We start from the raw sequence: 13,358 nt of genomic DNA on the forward strand, positions 1-13,358 counted from the left end.
TTGGACTCCCTGAGTCGTTACCAATGGACTGTACCCCGAGGCCGACGGTGGGGCCTGGCGCCGCTCCCTTCGGCGCAGAAGTCCGGTCACGCAGCTGTCTGTGGCTTCGATTTTCCAACATTATCTTCTTTTTGTCTGTGGCATGTTCACTGACACCCTTTTTTTTCCATGCTAGAGCTGACGAAGCCAACAAGAAGCCCGGAAGATCGCCCGGCCCGAGCGGAGGACGACGAACTGGAGCGCGCGTCCCTGAAGCTGCTCCAAGGAGGGGAAACGGTGAAAACGGCGCGAAACCCCCACAACCGGAAACAGTTGATCCCTTGAACAGAAGCGAGCAAGAACGTGGAGATGTCCGTTTCGCACAGGGAGAGGGAAGAGCGAACCATACTGGTAATCAAGGAACGAAAGTCGGCGCTTCCGGAAACCGCCAGGTAGAACAGGGACAAGGCGCCAAGGCAGGTGGGCGGGTCACAACACCCTCTTCAGATGTAGGAAGAGGTACGGGAGACCCTGGCAGGAGAGATGCCAAAGAAACTGCGTCACTGGTCCCACAGCTTACGAGAAAGCAGGAAGATGAAGAATTGGAGACCTTTGAGCGCGAAATGTTTGATAGGATCTACGCTGCAGAGTTGAAGGCACTGGGAAAACCCAAATGGACCGATGATTTTTATCTAGACCGTGGCGGTCCACGCAGGGAGTACCTGATGCACATCAGGCCGCCACGCCCGGGTCTACTTAGGGCGGTGTCGCTCATGACTTCCGTTGCGTCGCTGGTGCTTTCCTTAAGAATGACCAGAAATCTTTGGGGGCTTATGTTTGGCCTCAGCTGCCTTGCCGCAAGCTACGGATTGTCCTTCCTGTACGGGGTCCACAGAGGGAAGGGGTTTGAGGAGCTCGCCAAACAACTCGAGGACGGCGAATGGCAGCAGCGAACTCCCAAGGAGAAGAGAAATCTCGAGATGACATATTTCCAAAACCTCCTCAAGGGTTACAGGCCTCGACTCCAGGGATCCTCCTTTCTAGCAGGGTTAGCCCTACTCCTTTTGTCGCCCCTCGCCCCCTTCAATCGGCTGATCCGTTCCCCTAACAACATAGCTTTCAACGTGGCTGCCTTCCTCGAGGAACGTGCCTTGGTGGTCATTGCTCTAATCATGATGGCGGTTGGAGCGGGTAGGTTCCTGAGGAGCGTCTCGAGGCGACGCCGTTTCGATTCTGAATCCCGAAGAATGTTTCGGACTCACTTTGCAGCGAATGCGAAAAACAGGCCTTCTGTACCCGAAAGCGACACAGGCGCGGGATTTGGCACAGAAGCGCACCGGGAAGAGAACGTGGAAGCTAATGTTTCACACGCGGTTGCATACAGTAAGGTGCCCTAGAAAGAACTGGCCTATGGTGGTGTCATCCTACAATCACTCAGCAAAACGAATAGCCTGAAAACGAGGGACGGGACAGCAACGTACGAATGTGGCATATCGTGCTACTCGGAGTATCGCATTTTCCGGAATCAATCTCGACTTGCCAGGGTCGGGCGTTCACCAGCACCTTGGGAAGCCCGACTGTTACCCATCTCGACCTACGGCAGACGTTCGTTTGCTGTCTGTTTGCTCTACATGGTAAGATCCGCTGAGGTGACAGGCGTACGTGCCCGTTCTCAGGGGTTGTGCTGCCAGTTCCGAACGTCATCTATGAAGCGTTGGGCATTTTCACAGAGTCTTGGCTTCCATATTTGCATTTATCGATTTCTTCTTGGCTTTCTGGGACACGTCCTTCTCACGCGCGATGACAGAGTGCCGACGTCTCACGTTTTTGCTCGTAGTTTCCGACTCTCTGCGCCGCAGTCTCCCGCAGAGATTTGGTGGTTTCAAGTTTCGACAAGTCGCTCGTTCGTGCGTCTCTTTCTTCCACTAGGAAACTGCAAAAGGGATAGCGTGGGGTCGGACGCATTCGAAGTGACAGGGGTCACGTGACAGCCGAGGGTGAAGCCGTTTCTTTTCTGTGGCTCGCCGCCCTCAACCTCATTTTGTCGTTGCGTACCCACCCCTGACTGAGGCTGCATTTAACAAGTGCAAGCCGCGGGCTACCAAAAACATTCGGCAGAACTCTTACGCCCCACCTCTCTCGCATACACTTGACGACCTCTCCCTGTATCCGTCGACTCTTTTGTGCCCCCCGGGATTTCACACCTAAAACTTTCTCTATTCAAGCAAGCATATACATACATACATACATACATACATGCATACATTCCTCACCAAGTCGTTAAAACTGTGGGAGGCAGCATCCAAACACGTGCCAGAACTTTGACTACGAAACTTTGTGTTAATCGTTTGTAAGCGTGCGTATTGGCTACCATTGCAGCTCAGAGAACCTGACTTTCCTCCGTGGTGTCTGCCGAGACAAAAACGTGCAGAACACCACGCGTTGCCACGTTCCTACTAGAAGCGTAGTGCGTGCACGGCTGCGGCCAAGCACGAATGTTGAGCACCGAAAACAGACAATGAACCTCGCCGATCCTCGCGAGGCGTAGACAAAAATCCAGAGTTCGAAAGGTTGCTATCGCTTCAAGCTGAAGCAACGGACGCTGCTCTCGCGGAGAGCGTCGAGAGGTTTTTCCCGCCCTTAGCTGATCCACTGGTTCCAGCGCCCGCAACTCAGGCGAGGCGCTTGGCCCCGCCGACAAGAATGGAATCGGGTTCCGCCATCGCTTGTTTCATTTGTACAAAGATATACAGATGCCAAATAGTCGGCAAATCAGAGCTGCTCGAAACCAGAGCAGCATTGAAGAGAACCGAGGGGCACCTGGGGAAGAATCCTAACTCGGCGCTTTCGCAGGGCAAACGCACACCGAAATGCCACAATTTTCACGGACATTGTTTTTCCCGCGGGACAACTCGCGCTCCACATCACCTCAAGACCACATGATTCGTCTGAAAGAGGTATCTGTACACATTTGTGCGTATGCACCCACAAAACCATGACAGAAAAAAAAGGTATACGCTTATAAATGTTCACGTACATGGAAAAGCCTGTGGCCACCCACTTCGACATGCGCGCGGCAACATCTACTGCGCAAGGTCCATCGCCCTTGAAACAAAGTGCGTTCGGAGGACGGTTCTCGACTCTCGACACCGGGTTCACTGAACCTTCGAGTCACCCTACTTTGCAGCCCCCAATGTGAATGTGAAAGGTGAGGATCCTCCCTGTGTCCCGCGCACTCGACGCGCGACAGCACCTGCGTTCGTTTTCCGAACCCTCGCTATCTGGACGGAAGGGTTTCGGGGGTGCGTTCGCTCCAACCGAATGTTTCTCGCTTTCTGAGCACACCGTATTTATCCAGTCCGTCCTCGACTGCGTTGAGCGACACTTGAAAGCCAGTGCGTCATCCGAAGAGCGCTGCCTCGTGCTACTCGACTTGACTTACGAAGTTATGGGCCCTGTTCCTTTGCACAAAGACTTAACCTTGCCTCGTGGCAACGCCATGCTTCGTGCTGCGTTTCGCAGTCTGCATAAACATAGGCTCCTTTCGGCACTGCGCTGCCGCATGAACAAACCAGAGCCGTCTCCTTTCACGCCGGGAAAACGCTGGGTGTCTGGGCGTTTGAATCACGCGCACAGACAAAAGAGGACCGACGAGAAAGGCGAGCGGAGGACGGACCACGCGTTTCGAAGCTCGGTCGCTCAACAGGAAGTCGAAGACGCAGCCGCAGCGGCGGGCGGAGCTTCAGTGAGAACTTCATTCTGAGGACAGCGCGGCAGACACACAACGGGGAAACGCGCGTGTCTTGCCTGGTGGGAAAACGCGCTGAACGCTCGGACAGAGAACAGACATCGAGAGACTTTCGCCCTCAAACGAATCTCCAAACCGGCCACCGAGGCAAGCAGGAAACCAGGAGGGAGAAGAGAAAGGACCACAACGAGAGTTGCCTCGAGGCTTTCGAACACGCATGAGCGGCCCTAAATCGGCGGCTGTGTCTCGTCGGGTGAACAATGCGTCGAGGAAACGCTCACCAGCTTCGCTAGTTGAATGGGACCTAGCCAAGAGGAAATTTGCGCCTGAGCCTCCGGAGGAAGCGCCGCAAGAACCTCCCGAAGATTCTTCAACTCGTCGACCTCGGCGAGAGGCGAAGACTGCAGGCCGCCGCTCTCGTCGCAGCTGCACAGAAACGCGAGAAACGAAACCGGAAACTACACACACACACATCGCACGCGCGTCTTCTTTGCTCTTCCCAGACATATATATATATATATATATATATATACGTATCTGCCCATGTGTCTATCACACATGCTTACAGATATATATATATATATATATATGAACTCCCCGCGCGGCGCGTTTCGCGCCGAGAGAGAGAGAGAGCAGACCATTCCAGGAGGAAGGCCCTTTTTCCCGTGTCTCTTTTGAAAGTGTGTTTGATGGGGGTGCTGACCTTGAGTCGTACATCTCGTCCCAGTCATCGTCGTCGTCATCGTCATCGTCGCCGCCCCACTTCACGTTGTCGAGTTTCTCGAGGATCTCCTTGGCTTTCGGATGGAGGCCTGCGTCTTCAGTTTCGTCTAAATCTTGCTCGGAATCTCCGTCGGAATCCGTCTCGAAATCGCTGTTGTCTTCCTCTTCCTTCAGTTTCTGCTTCAGCTGCGCCTGCTCGGTGGCCTGCGTCGCGAGCGCCTTGGTGATCAGCGCCTGACTCTCTGCCACGCATGCGGGGAAGGCCGCGGGGGCGGCTGCAAACTCCTGAAGGAGTCGCGTGCATCCCAGAATGAAGACTTTCTTCTGCTCGTACCTGCAAACGAAAACAGCGCGCCGACTCTCGGACCTCTCGCGGAGCTTCGTGTATCCTCAGGCACCCATCTATAAGGATTTCTATAATGCTTCAGCACAACAGGGAACGTGTCCGCGGACTCGTGAGTGACGCACTGAAGAGAAGGCGAAAAACGACCTGAAATCGAGGCATACATGAAGACTTCCCTAGTTTTGTATATATATATATATATATGTATACATATATATGCGTGTTTTGTCGATAAACAGAGGGGAAGAACCTAACGCTTCAACTTGGGTTATATTTGCCTCAGGGACGTTCGATGTCGTCACGCGACGGAGAGCTCGTGAGTCTCGTACGTTTTGATGAGGGCCACGTTCTCCAGCACGAAGCTGAGGACCTGAGCCGTGGCTCCTTGTTCTTCCAGGAGCAGGAAGAATTTCCGGACGTCGTAGACCATGAGGGTGAGAACGAACTTGATGAACATTTGTCGCGTTCGTTTGTCGATCTCCTCGCCGTCCTCTGCGTTCAGCTTGAGCACCCAGCCCCACACAGACTGAAAGGCAGGCAGGAGGATGTCGTCGGCAGTCTGTTGCGCCGCGCAGCACTCGAGCAGGAGGCAGAGAAGCTGTAGGCCGAGACAGGCGTCGGTCTGCGTCACCAAGGACAGAGGCAAGAGGCGAGGAAAGATCCAGGTACACCGAGAGAAACAGGAAGGAATCCGGCGCGCGAACACAGAGAGAAAGAGAGTCGCACTCGAGGCCTCGCACCGACACAGTCCGAGAGGAATGCGATTCCCGAGTCTCTGTCTTCTCTGTCTCCCTTCTCCAACCCCAGTCAGCGCTCACTGTGCCACCTCCACTGTGAACATCCTCTCTTCGGAGATCTCCGCCTCGTTCCCCCTTAGACCATGGTTCTCTCCCAGTCGTGGAAACACACACACTCGATTGGTCACATGTGCCTGCTCAAACATACAAACACCTGTTCGTCGATCCCCCCCGCCCACACACACACACACACCCACCGAATTCCACACATGCATCTACATACACATATATGCATATATCTATATATATCTGCACACATATATATATATATATATATATATGTGTATATATGGTTCTAATGTGCATCTGTCGATATCGTGACGTATGTCATTCGAATGGTTTTGCCTCGGAAAAAGGTGCGTCGCTTTTCCTTACGGAGTCGAGGTCTTCGATGCACTTTTTCCCGATTTGCAGGACACAGGCCTTGTAGGAGACGCCCAGTTCGTTTTGTCCACTGACGAACTGCGCATGCGCTCTGCACATGAAGTTGGAGATGGGTGCAATCATGTCGCCGACCGAGTCGACTGCCCAGCCGTTCTGGAGAGCCTCGCTCAAGGGCCGCGCGGGCGTCGAGCCGCCACAGACTGCTTGGTGGAGGGACTCAAAGTAGCGCCACAGCTGCGGGGGGAACGGCGCGGGAATGTAAAAGGTGATGAAGGCGAGAATCTCGATCGCGTCGTCCAGCAAGTTGATGGCGTCCGGCGCAAACAACGCGTCAAACACCGGATACAGGTCGGCGAGGAACTCCGAGTACAAAGCGGGCGTCTCCGTCACGGAAGAAAGGACGCTGAAAACCCCGCAAAAGCAGACTGGAAAGAACCTTGGGGGTGCGCGAAAGTTTACGGAAGGAAGAAAAAGAAAACCACTGACGCGCGTCGAGCCGCGAACAACCCACGTGCTGGTAGCCTTGCTTATACAGACGAACGAACCTACAAATATCTAAATGTGTATCTATCGATATACACCCAAGTCTAAGTCAGTACAGTTACGGCGACCGGGAGACGCAGCGAGTAAACTTGGCCTCCGCGCAGGGATGTGGCGCACAGGGACGTGCCTGCGCCCGAATTCTTCTCGCCCTTGACCGCGCCCTTATGCCCCGCTCGAGTGTGTGACGGCGTCTTACTTTTTGAGAGCGCTGAGGACAGTCATGGAGGCGAAGGCGGCGTCTTCCTCGGCGCTGTCGTCGCCCGCCTGCTCCGCGGCGCCTTCGCGGTCGAGCATTTCGAGGAGCGTCACGCTGAGGGCTTGAGTCAAGTCCTTTGCGTAGGGCGCAATGTGTTCTTCGTGCGACGAGATCAGCTGCTCAATGGTGGCGACGACTTGTTCGTTGTCGATGTCCTTCATCACGGCGAACAGCTGCTTGGTCAGCCCCTCGAGGTTGGCGACAATCACCTGCTGGAGCTCCTCGACTTCGACACTGAAGAAGACTTTGGCGGAGATCGCAGCCTGCACGCGCACCGGCAACTCCGCGTCCTGCGTCAGCAGCACAATGCCCCTGTACGCCTCGACCAGCGCCGCCGGATTCTTCCACGTCGCCAACTTGGGAACAAACTCCTCGTAGACGGCGCAGGCGCGCATGCGCAGGAACTTGTTGGGGCTCTGGAGATCCGGCAACACAAACAGGGCCAGAAAGTCCTCGACGGGCGCCTGGCGCTTCTTCGACAGCAGCCGATCGGAAATGCAACAGGAGAGGCGCAACGCGGCGTCTTTCTTCTGGTACGCGACAACCGGCAGCGCCTGGTTCGCCGCGGCAGCCTGCTGCGCCACCGTCCGAAACTCGTCCACGAGACGGTGGGTCAGCAGATACAGCGGCTCCAGGAAATCTCGGCCGCGATACCGGACCAAGGCCTTGATGAACTCGCACGCTGCGATCCAGAAACGCACAGCAACCAGAAACACAAGACACGCGTGCACAGAGAGACGGCGGCGGGGGGCAAGAGGGAACATGCGCTTCGGAGGCAAGGGCCGCTGGACGTTTTTCTGCCGAGCCCGCTGTGCTCCACACCAGACACACTCCGGCGACACACGCTCTTCGCTTCCGAAGACTGCGAACGGAGGGGAAGATGTGGCGAGGTGCCCGAACGCGGGGAGGGGGGGGGGGGGGGGGATGGACGCTCGCGGCTGGCCGGGCACGACTGCATCCAGGGAAGGTCCGAAATCGAAGAAGGAACTGCGCGCCTGCGCATCTGCACGCCTCTTCTCTTCTGATCCTCTGACGCTCTTCCCTCTCCCTCTCCATGGAGTTGCCGCTCCTGCTCCCCCCACCTCACTCCTTGTACATATATATATATATATATACATATATATATATATATACATATATATATATATAGATAGATAGATAGATAGATAGATAGATAGATAGATAGATAGATAGATAGTTATACATCTATATGTATGTATATTTATACATCTATATATGTGTATATATATGTATATGTATGGATATCAAAACCTCTGCCTTGCGCTCTCCATCTCCGTCTTCGCTTTCTGCCGTTTCACGAGCTCTTTCTTGCCTGCTTCCTTGGGGTCTGAGAAGCTTTCGAGGGCGTCGCTCTGTCGTCGGACGAACTCGACGGGCTCCGTTTGCCAGAGTTCGTCGTCTTCTTCGTTGAACTGGAGGAGCGGCACGCAGACCTGCGAGACGAGGAATTCGCCGCTGGGTTTGAGGAGCGAGGCGTAGATCTTTGCGGCCTCGGTGGCGAGCAGGAGAAACTGCAGCATCAAGTTCAGCATGCGCGGCGAGAGCCAGAATTGGACCTCCTCCGGGTGCTCGTGGCGCTGGCGGAGCAGCAGGAGGATCTTCTCGGTGAAGCGTGGGGCCCATTTAGTCGCGAAGTTCCGCCCAAACGCCTGCGCGACGTCCTCCTTCGAACTCCGTGTCGCCCGGTTCAGCAGCTTCTGGTCGCCGAAACGCGAGAACGCGCGCTGAATGATCTGAAGTGCCCACTTCTTCACCTTGTACACCGGAAGCTCGCAGCGCTCGGCCGCGTCCAAACCCGACAGCAACTCCGGCGGGACTGAATGAGACAGGGGACAGTCGCGGGGAGCGCGCAGAGCCAAACATCAGGTCTGAAGGCCGGAGACACCCCAGCCGGAGAGAGAGCCTACGCACAGTGCCTTTTCCGCGCAACCCGCAGACAGCAGCACACATCTGTAGACTCTGAGTTCTGGAATGCGCACTCTGCGCCTAACGGACACAAAAACGGTTCCTCCTCGGTTCTCTCGGCGCGTGGTCTCTGGCGCCGGCTCTCGACTCCACAGATAGTCGCCGACAGCCTTTCCCAACGCTACGCATCCACGATTCGACTGTGGTTTTCTGCGTCGCGTTCCTTCGCTCTGCCTTCGCTGGCTCGACCGATCTCCCTTCTCTGGGCGCGTCCTACCGGGTCTGACGAGGATCTGCTCCATCAGCTGCATCCAGTCGTCCATGGTGGAGACGACGAGAGCGGACGAGGAGAGGCAGACTTGCGTGGAGCTCCAGTAGATTTTGCAGATCAATTTGAGCATTTGCATCGCGTCTGTGTTCCCCAAGCCGCCTTCGTTGAGGAGCTGCGCAGCGGCAGGCAGCAAGAGAGGCCACGTCCGCTCAATGATTGCGTCCAGCGCCTCTTTGTCCGTTCGCTTGAACTCGTAAATGCCGCACAGCCTTCGGAGGACAGAGAGCGCGCAGAGCAAGCGACTCGAGTCTTGGCGCGCGGCGATGTCTGTTGTCACCGCGGGAAGGAGCGGTTCCCAGCTGAAACGCGCACGCACAGAGCCAAAAAACGCGCTTCCAAGTCGACGACAAGGACACAACACTTCGCACGCCACACAGAAGGAACCAAACCGACACACACACACACACATACTCAGACAAATGCACACACATACCTACTGTATATTTGTAGGCATATATATATATATATATATATATATATGTATATACATACATGTGTGTATATACATGTGTGCATATACGTGTGTGTATAAATATGTATGAATGGACGGTCGTGCTGGCACCAGCTGCTCTACTTTTTGCACGTGTGTCGATGCTTTCAGGTGTACATACAAGGATACATGCGTAAGGGTGCTGTCGGGTGCTGCGGCGTCTCCGGTAATCTCAAGATATGTCCGCAAATCGACTTGTGTTCGAGAAAAAACGCTTGTCTCCGCATCTGCAACCGGCTGCAGTTGAGGTCCGAATCGTCGCCCCCCCCCTCACCCCCCCGTGAGAGGCGCGCCTCGCGACAGTGTGGAGAGCTGGATTCACAGATTCGTTTGCAAATGGAGAGCCGCAAAACGGGGGAGACAGAGGAGGCAGGAGAAGCCTCCCCGACGGCTTCGGCAACGCACTGGAAAGATCGCGTTTCGACTGTCTGGCGGAGATCAGAGGCTGTCTCTGGAAGTCCGTTTCAAGACTGTCAAAAACGGGTGAGAAAAAAGGGACAGAAAGAAGGGAAGGTGTCCTTCCGCTCACCTCGCTGGGTAGTCGTGCAGAGCAATAAGGCGAATGCACTCGAGCAGCTGCTGCGAGACCGGCTGCGAGACTGGGCAGACTTGAATCAAAGCCTGGTAGAGGTTTTCCTTGATAAACGCTTTTTCTTCTGCTGAGTAGAACTCTTCCTTCTTCCGAGCGCCCGCTGCGCCATCCGCTTCGTCGGAGTCCTCGAGACCCGCTCCAGGGCCCTCCCAGTGTTTCTTCACTTCATTCTTCAGCATCACCGCTGCGGAAGTTCGGACGCCCACATCGATCTGGAGCGAAGACAGCGAAAGGCGAGGAAGAATGCGCAATGCAAGGGCCAAAAACCCGCAAAGCGAAGGCCGCAAAGACACAAAGACGCGCGTCGTCCCCTCCGTCTCGTGCCCTAAACGCGCCGATTTCGTGCTGCGCAGGTTCGTCTGTGCCCAGGTGTATGAACAACACGCGAGATCGATCAGGAGCCCCCGAACGTCCGAGAGCGCGGCGACGCCGGGAAACACTCTCGCCGAATCATGACTTGCACGACCTGCGTGGAGGGTCTCGGGTGAAAGTGGAAAGGGCCAATGGGGGAGGGGCCTGAAACACAGGAGCGCCCGGTCTTCGTTTCTAGTTCACTTTCTGCCTATTTTTTGCTTTTTCCTTCTCTGCTGTGTGATGTTTCTCGATTGCTCCCTGGTGCGAACCTGATCGTGCTGGACGATTTTCAGCAGTGCCGCAAGCAGACCCGGAGACGGCGAAATCTGAAGCGGCGCAAGACAAAGTGGGAGAACACGAGAGCGAACAGCTGCATGGATCGCTGGAAACCGATTCGACGAGACAATGAACGCACACAAGACGGAATACAACCATACACCAGGACACATATTTCGGAGGAAAGTCGTGTATCGTTGCTCTGTCTCCTAGCTCTTCCAGGGAAAATAAAACGCCTCAGTTGCTGTCAGCCCCTCTGAGCCTGCCAGTATAAGCATGCACATATACACGCGTGTTGGCAAAAGCGCATACAAGCATGCATGGTTACACTACGCAACTACCCACAAACGGCTGTGCGCTTGCAAATGCCCCGTAAAAACCGCCGGGCGTTTCCTTTCGTCGAGGAGCACTCACGTCCCGCGCCGACTGCTTTTGAACAAACATGTTAGGCCGTCAACTGAGCAGAAGGTGCGCAGAGAGGCTCCCCCCCCCCCCCCCCCCCCCCGCCGCGCGCCTCTCGGATCGGCGCAAAGAAGAGAGAGGACAAGCGAGTGACTGTGTCGGGCCCAGAAATCTCTTCACGTGCGGAGAGAGACGAAGCACGGCAACAAGCACCAAGAGGAGATACAGAAACTCGGACTGAGCGGTGCGATGCAGGAAGAACCGCACCGGATTGGAAAGCAGCATGAAAAGAAGACAAGGGTGAGTGGAGAAAAGGGAAAGGGTGGAGAGCGAAACTGTGGAACGCAAGGCCACACTTGAGGACGAAAGGGAGGCAAGAAACCAAGTTCTTTCTGATTGCTGTACACCACCACTCCACTGGACTGCTTGGCACACGAGAAGCAAACGGCAGGTTCGCACGTGTGAATCCCGACAAGGACTGAAGCCCGGGGGGGTGAGTGCGTCGTAGGGAAGAAGGCGTTTGAGGGGAGAAAGGCGATTCGGTCTAATTCCACGTCTGCCAAAGCAGACAGGACTTACGGATTGAAGATATTGCTCCGATGTTTTTCGTACGTCCTCATTTTGCGAATAGGTCCCCTCCAGAACTGCAAAGGAAAGAAAACCAAGAGCAGTCCCGAAGCGCCACGTCCACACAGCCGCCGCTTCAGTTCTCGTGTGGGCCGCGTCGCGTAGAACTGCCTGGAAGCTCACGAGAGCTACCGGCGCCGCTGTAGTGCCGGGGGCGCCGGTAGCGTGAGGAGAAGATCGCGGGTACAGACACGTGCTCTGCCTTCTGGAGACCTAGGTTGAAAAGCGCCACGCTGAATAGACTGCATTCTGAAGGGCGGGGACTCCTGCGCCAGGTCGGACAGGATACCAACTTCCAGGCACACTCCGCCACTCGTTCATGGCACACACGGTTTTTCCTCTTGGCAGCTTGAGAATTGGGAGTGGGAAGCGGAGAGACACAGAGGGAAAGCCAAGCAAAGCGCGCGACGGAGGCTGCACAGTTTTTTCCAGAGAGCAGCAGAGACGCTTCACAGTGTTACGGGGGCCCGCGACTACTCCTGTTGGACCACCTAGAGTGAATAGGAGGGAGAGGGAGAGAGGTACAGAGATAGAGAGGGAGAGAGGTACAGAGATAGAGAGGGAGAGAGGTACAGAGATACACATATAGCGATAGAGGTAGACAGACCGAGAGATGCACGCGCATGGATAGATTCCAGGAAGGACAACGAAAGGCGAGAGAGGCCTCCACCGACAGGCCGCGGGGAGTAGGGCGCGTACCTTGGCAGAGTTGCTGGGGGTCTGGTGAAGCGACTGCCATGGCGAGATGAATTTCTGGGAGAAAAGAGGCAGAAATATCGTGGACGAGGTGGGAAACCCGTTTCCACTTCTACGCGGACGACGAGCAGCTGGGAGAGAAAACGCAATCTGAGGGGGGCAGCAGCTTCGTGTGGCCGACGCTGGCGACGACTTATTCTCCAGTTTTCCTCGTGACGTTCTCGAAACTCGGCGCCGCCGGAGCCGAAAAAACGGAGGAGGGGCGTGTAAGCCCGCTGCAGAGCGGCCGACTGAGAGGAAGGAACTGGTGTGGCAACTCCGAGTTTGGAACCGTGTGTTCGTACGCTTGGACAAAACGCGACGGTTGCAGAGGAAGCTCGAGTTGGGAAACCCCTCCGTCAGTTAACTTGGGAACGGCCGGTCCACGAAGAGGTGTCTTGAGCCGCACCCACGCGTAAAAGCTAGCATGCGGGTCTCGACGAGGTTCTAAGCCGCCGAGGTTGCCGTTCTTTTACAAAAAACTAAAAGACGCCGACTTCCGGCACCGATAGCCGCTTTGGGGAACAGAGAGTGTACTGGACGAGGCTGCGAGTTTCGTAGCCGACAGCGGAGACCCAGGTCTTCCTGCCACACACTGCGCGCACACCTGTTCAACGGAGAGAATCGTCCTTTCCCAATATCAACGGAAAGATAAAAAATACGGACACGCGTGGCAAGCAGGCAAAGAGGCTTGGAGGACGGAAGAAACAGCGAAAAAGCAACACCAGGCGGACCGTTCTCTACCACGAGGAAAATCGACAAAGAAAATACGCCAAGAAGTAGGAGACAAAGGGTGTAGAAATGGTCGAAATAATCCCGGCTTAACGATGAATTTCAGAAAGCGTGAGCAAT

General features: G+C 55.3%; 2 protein-coding genes across 2 annotated transcripts; one reads left to right on the top strand and one right to left on the bottom strand.

Moving 5' to 3' along the window:
- Nucleotides 1-23: 23 nt before the first annotated feature.
- NCLIV_048920 (conserved hypothetical protein) lies at nt 24-1,376 on the top strand (the record flags this gene model as incomplete). Its single annotated transcript, XM_003884444.1, has 1 exon — nt 24-1,376. The coding sequence occupies one exon, from the start codon at nt 24-26 to the stop codon at nt 1,374-1,376; it is 1,353 nt and encodes a 450-aa protein (XP_003884493.1).
- A 2,302-nt stretch (nt 1,377-3,678) lies between these two features.
- NCLIV_048930 (hypothetical protein) lies at nt 3,679-12,510 on the bottom strand (the record flags this gene model as incomplete). Its single annotated transcript, XM_003884445.1, has 12 exons — nt 3,679-3,738; nt 4,009-4,153; nt 4,431-4,784; nt 5,123-5,415; nt 5,966-6,377; nt 6,714-7,582; nt 8,093-8,610; nt 8,977-9,329; nt 10,050-10,324; nt 10,736-10,792; nt 11,724-11,788; nt 12,471-12,510. The coding sequence occupies 12 exons, from the start codon at nt 12,508-12,510 to the stop codon at nt 3,679-3,681; spliced, it is 3,441 nt and encodes a 1,146-aa protein (XP_003884494.1).
- Between the last annotated feature and the right edge of the window lie 848 nt (nt 12,511-13,358).

Source organism: Neospora caninum, chromosome X (genome assembly GCF_000208865.1).
Source record: "Neospora caninum Liverpool complete genome, chromosome X".
Classification (NCBI taxonomy): domain Eukaryota; phylum Apicomplexa; class Conoidasida; order Eucoccidiorida; family Sarcocystidae; genus Neospora; species Neospora caninum.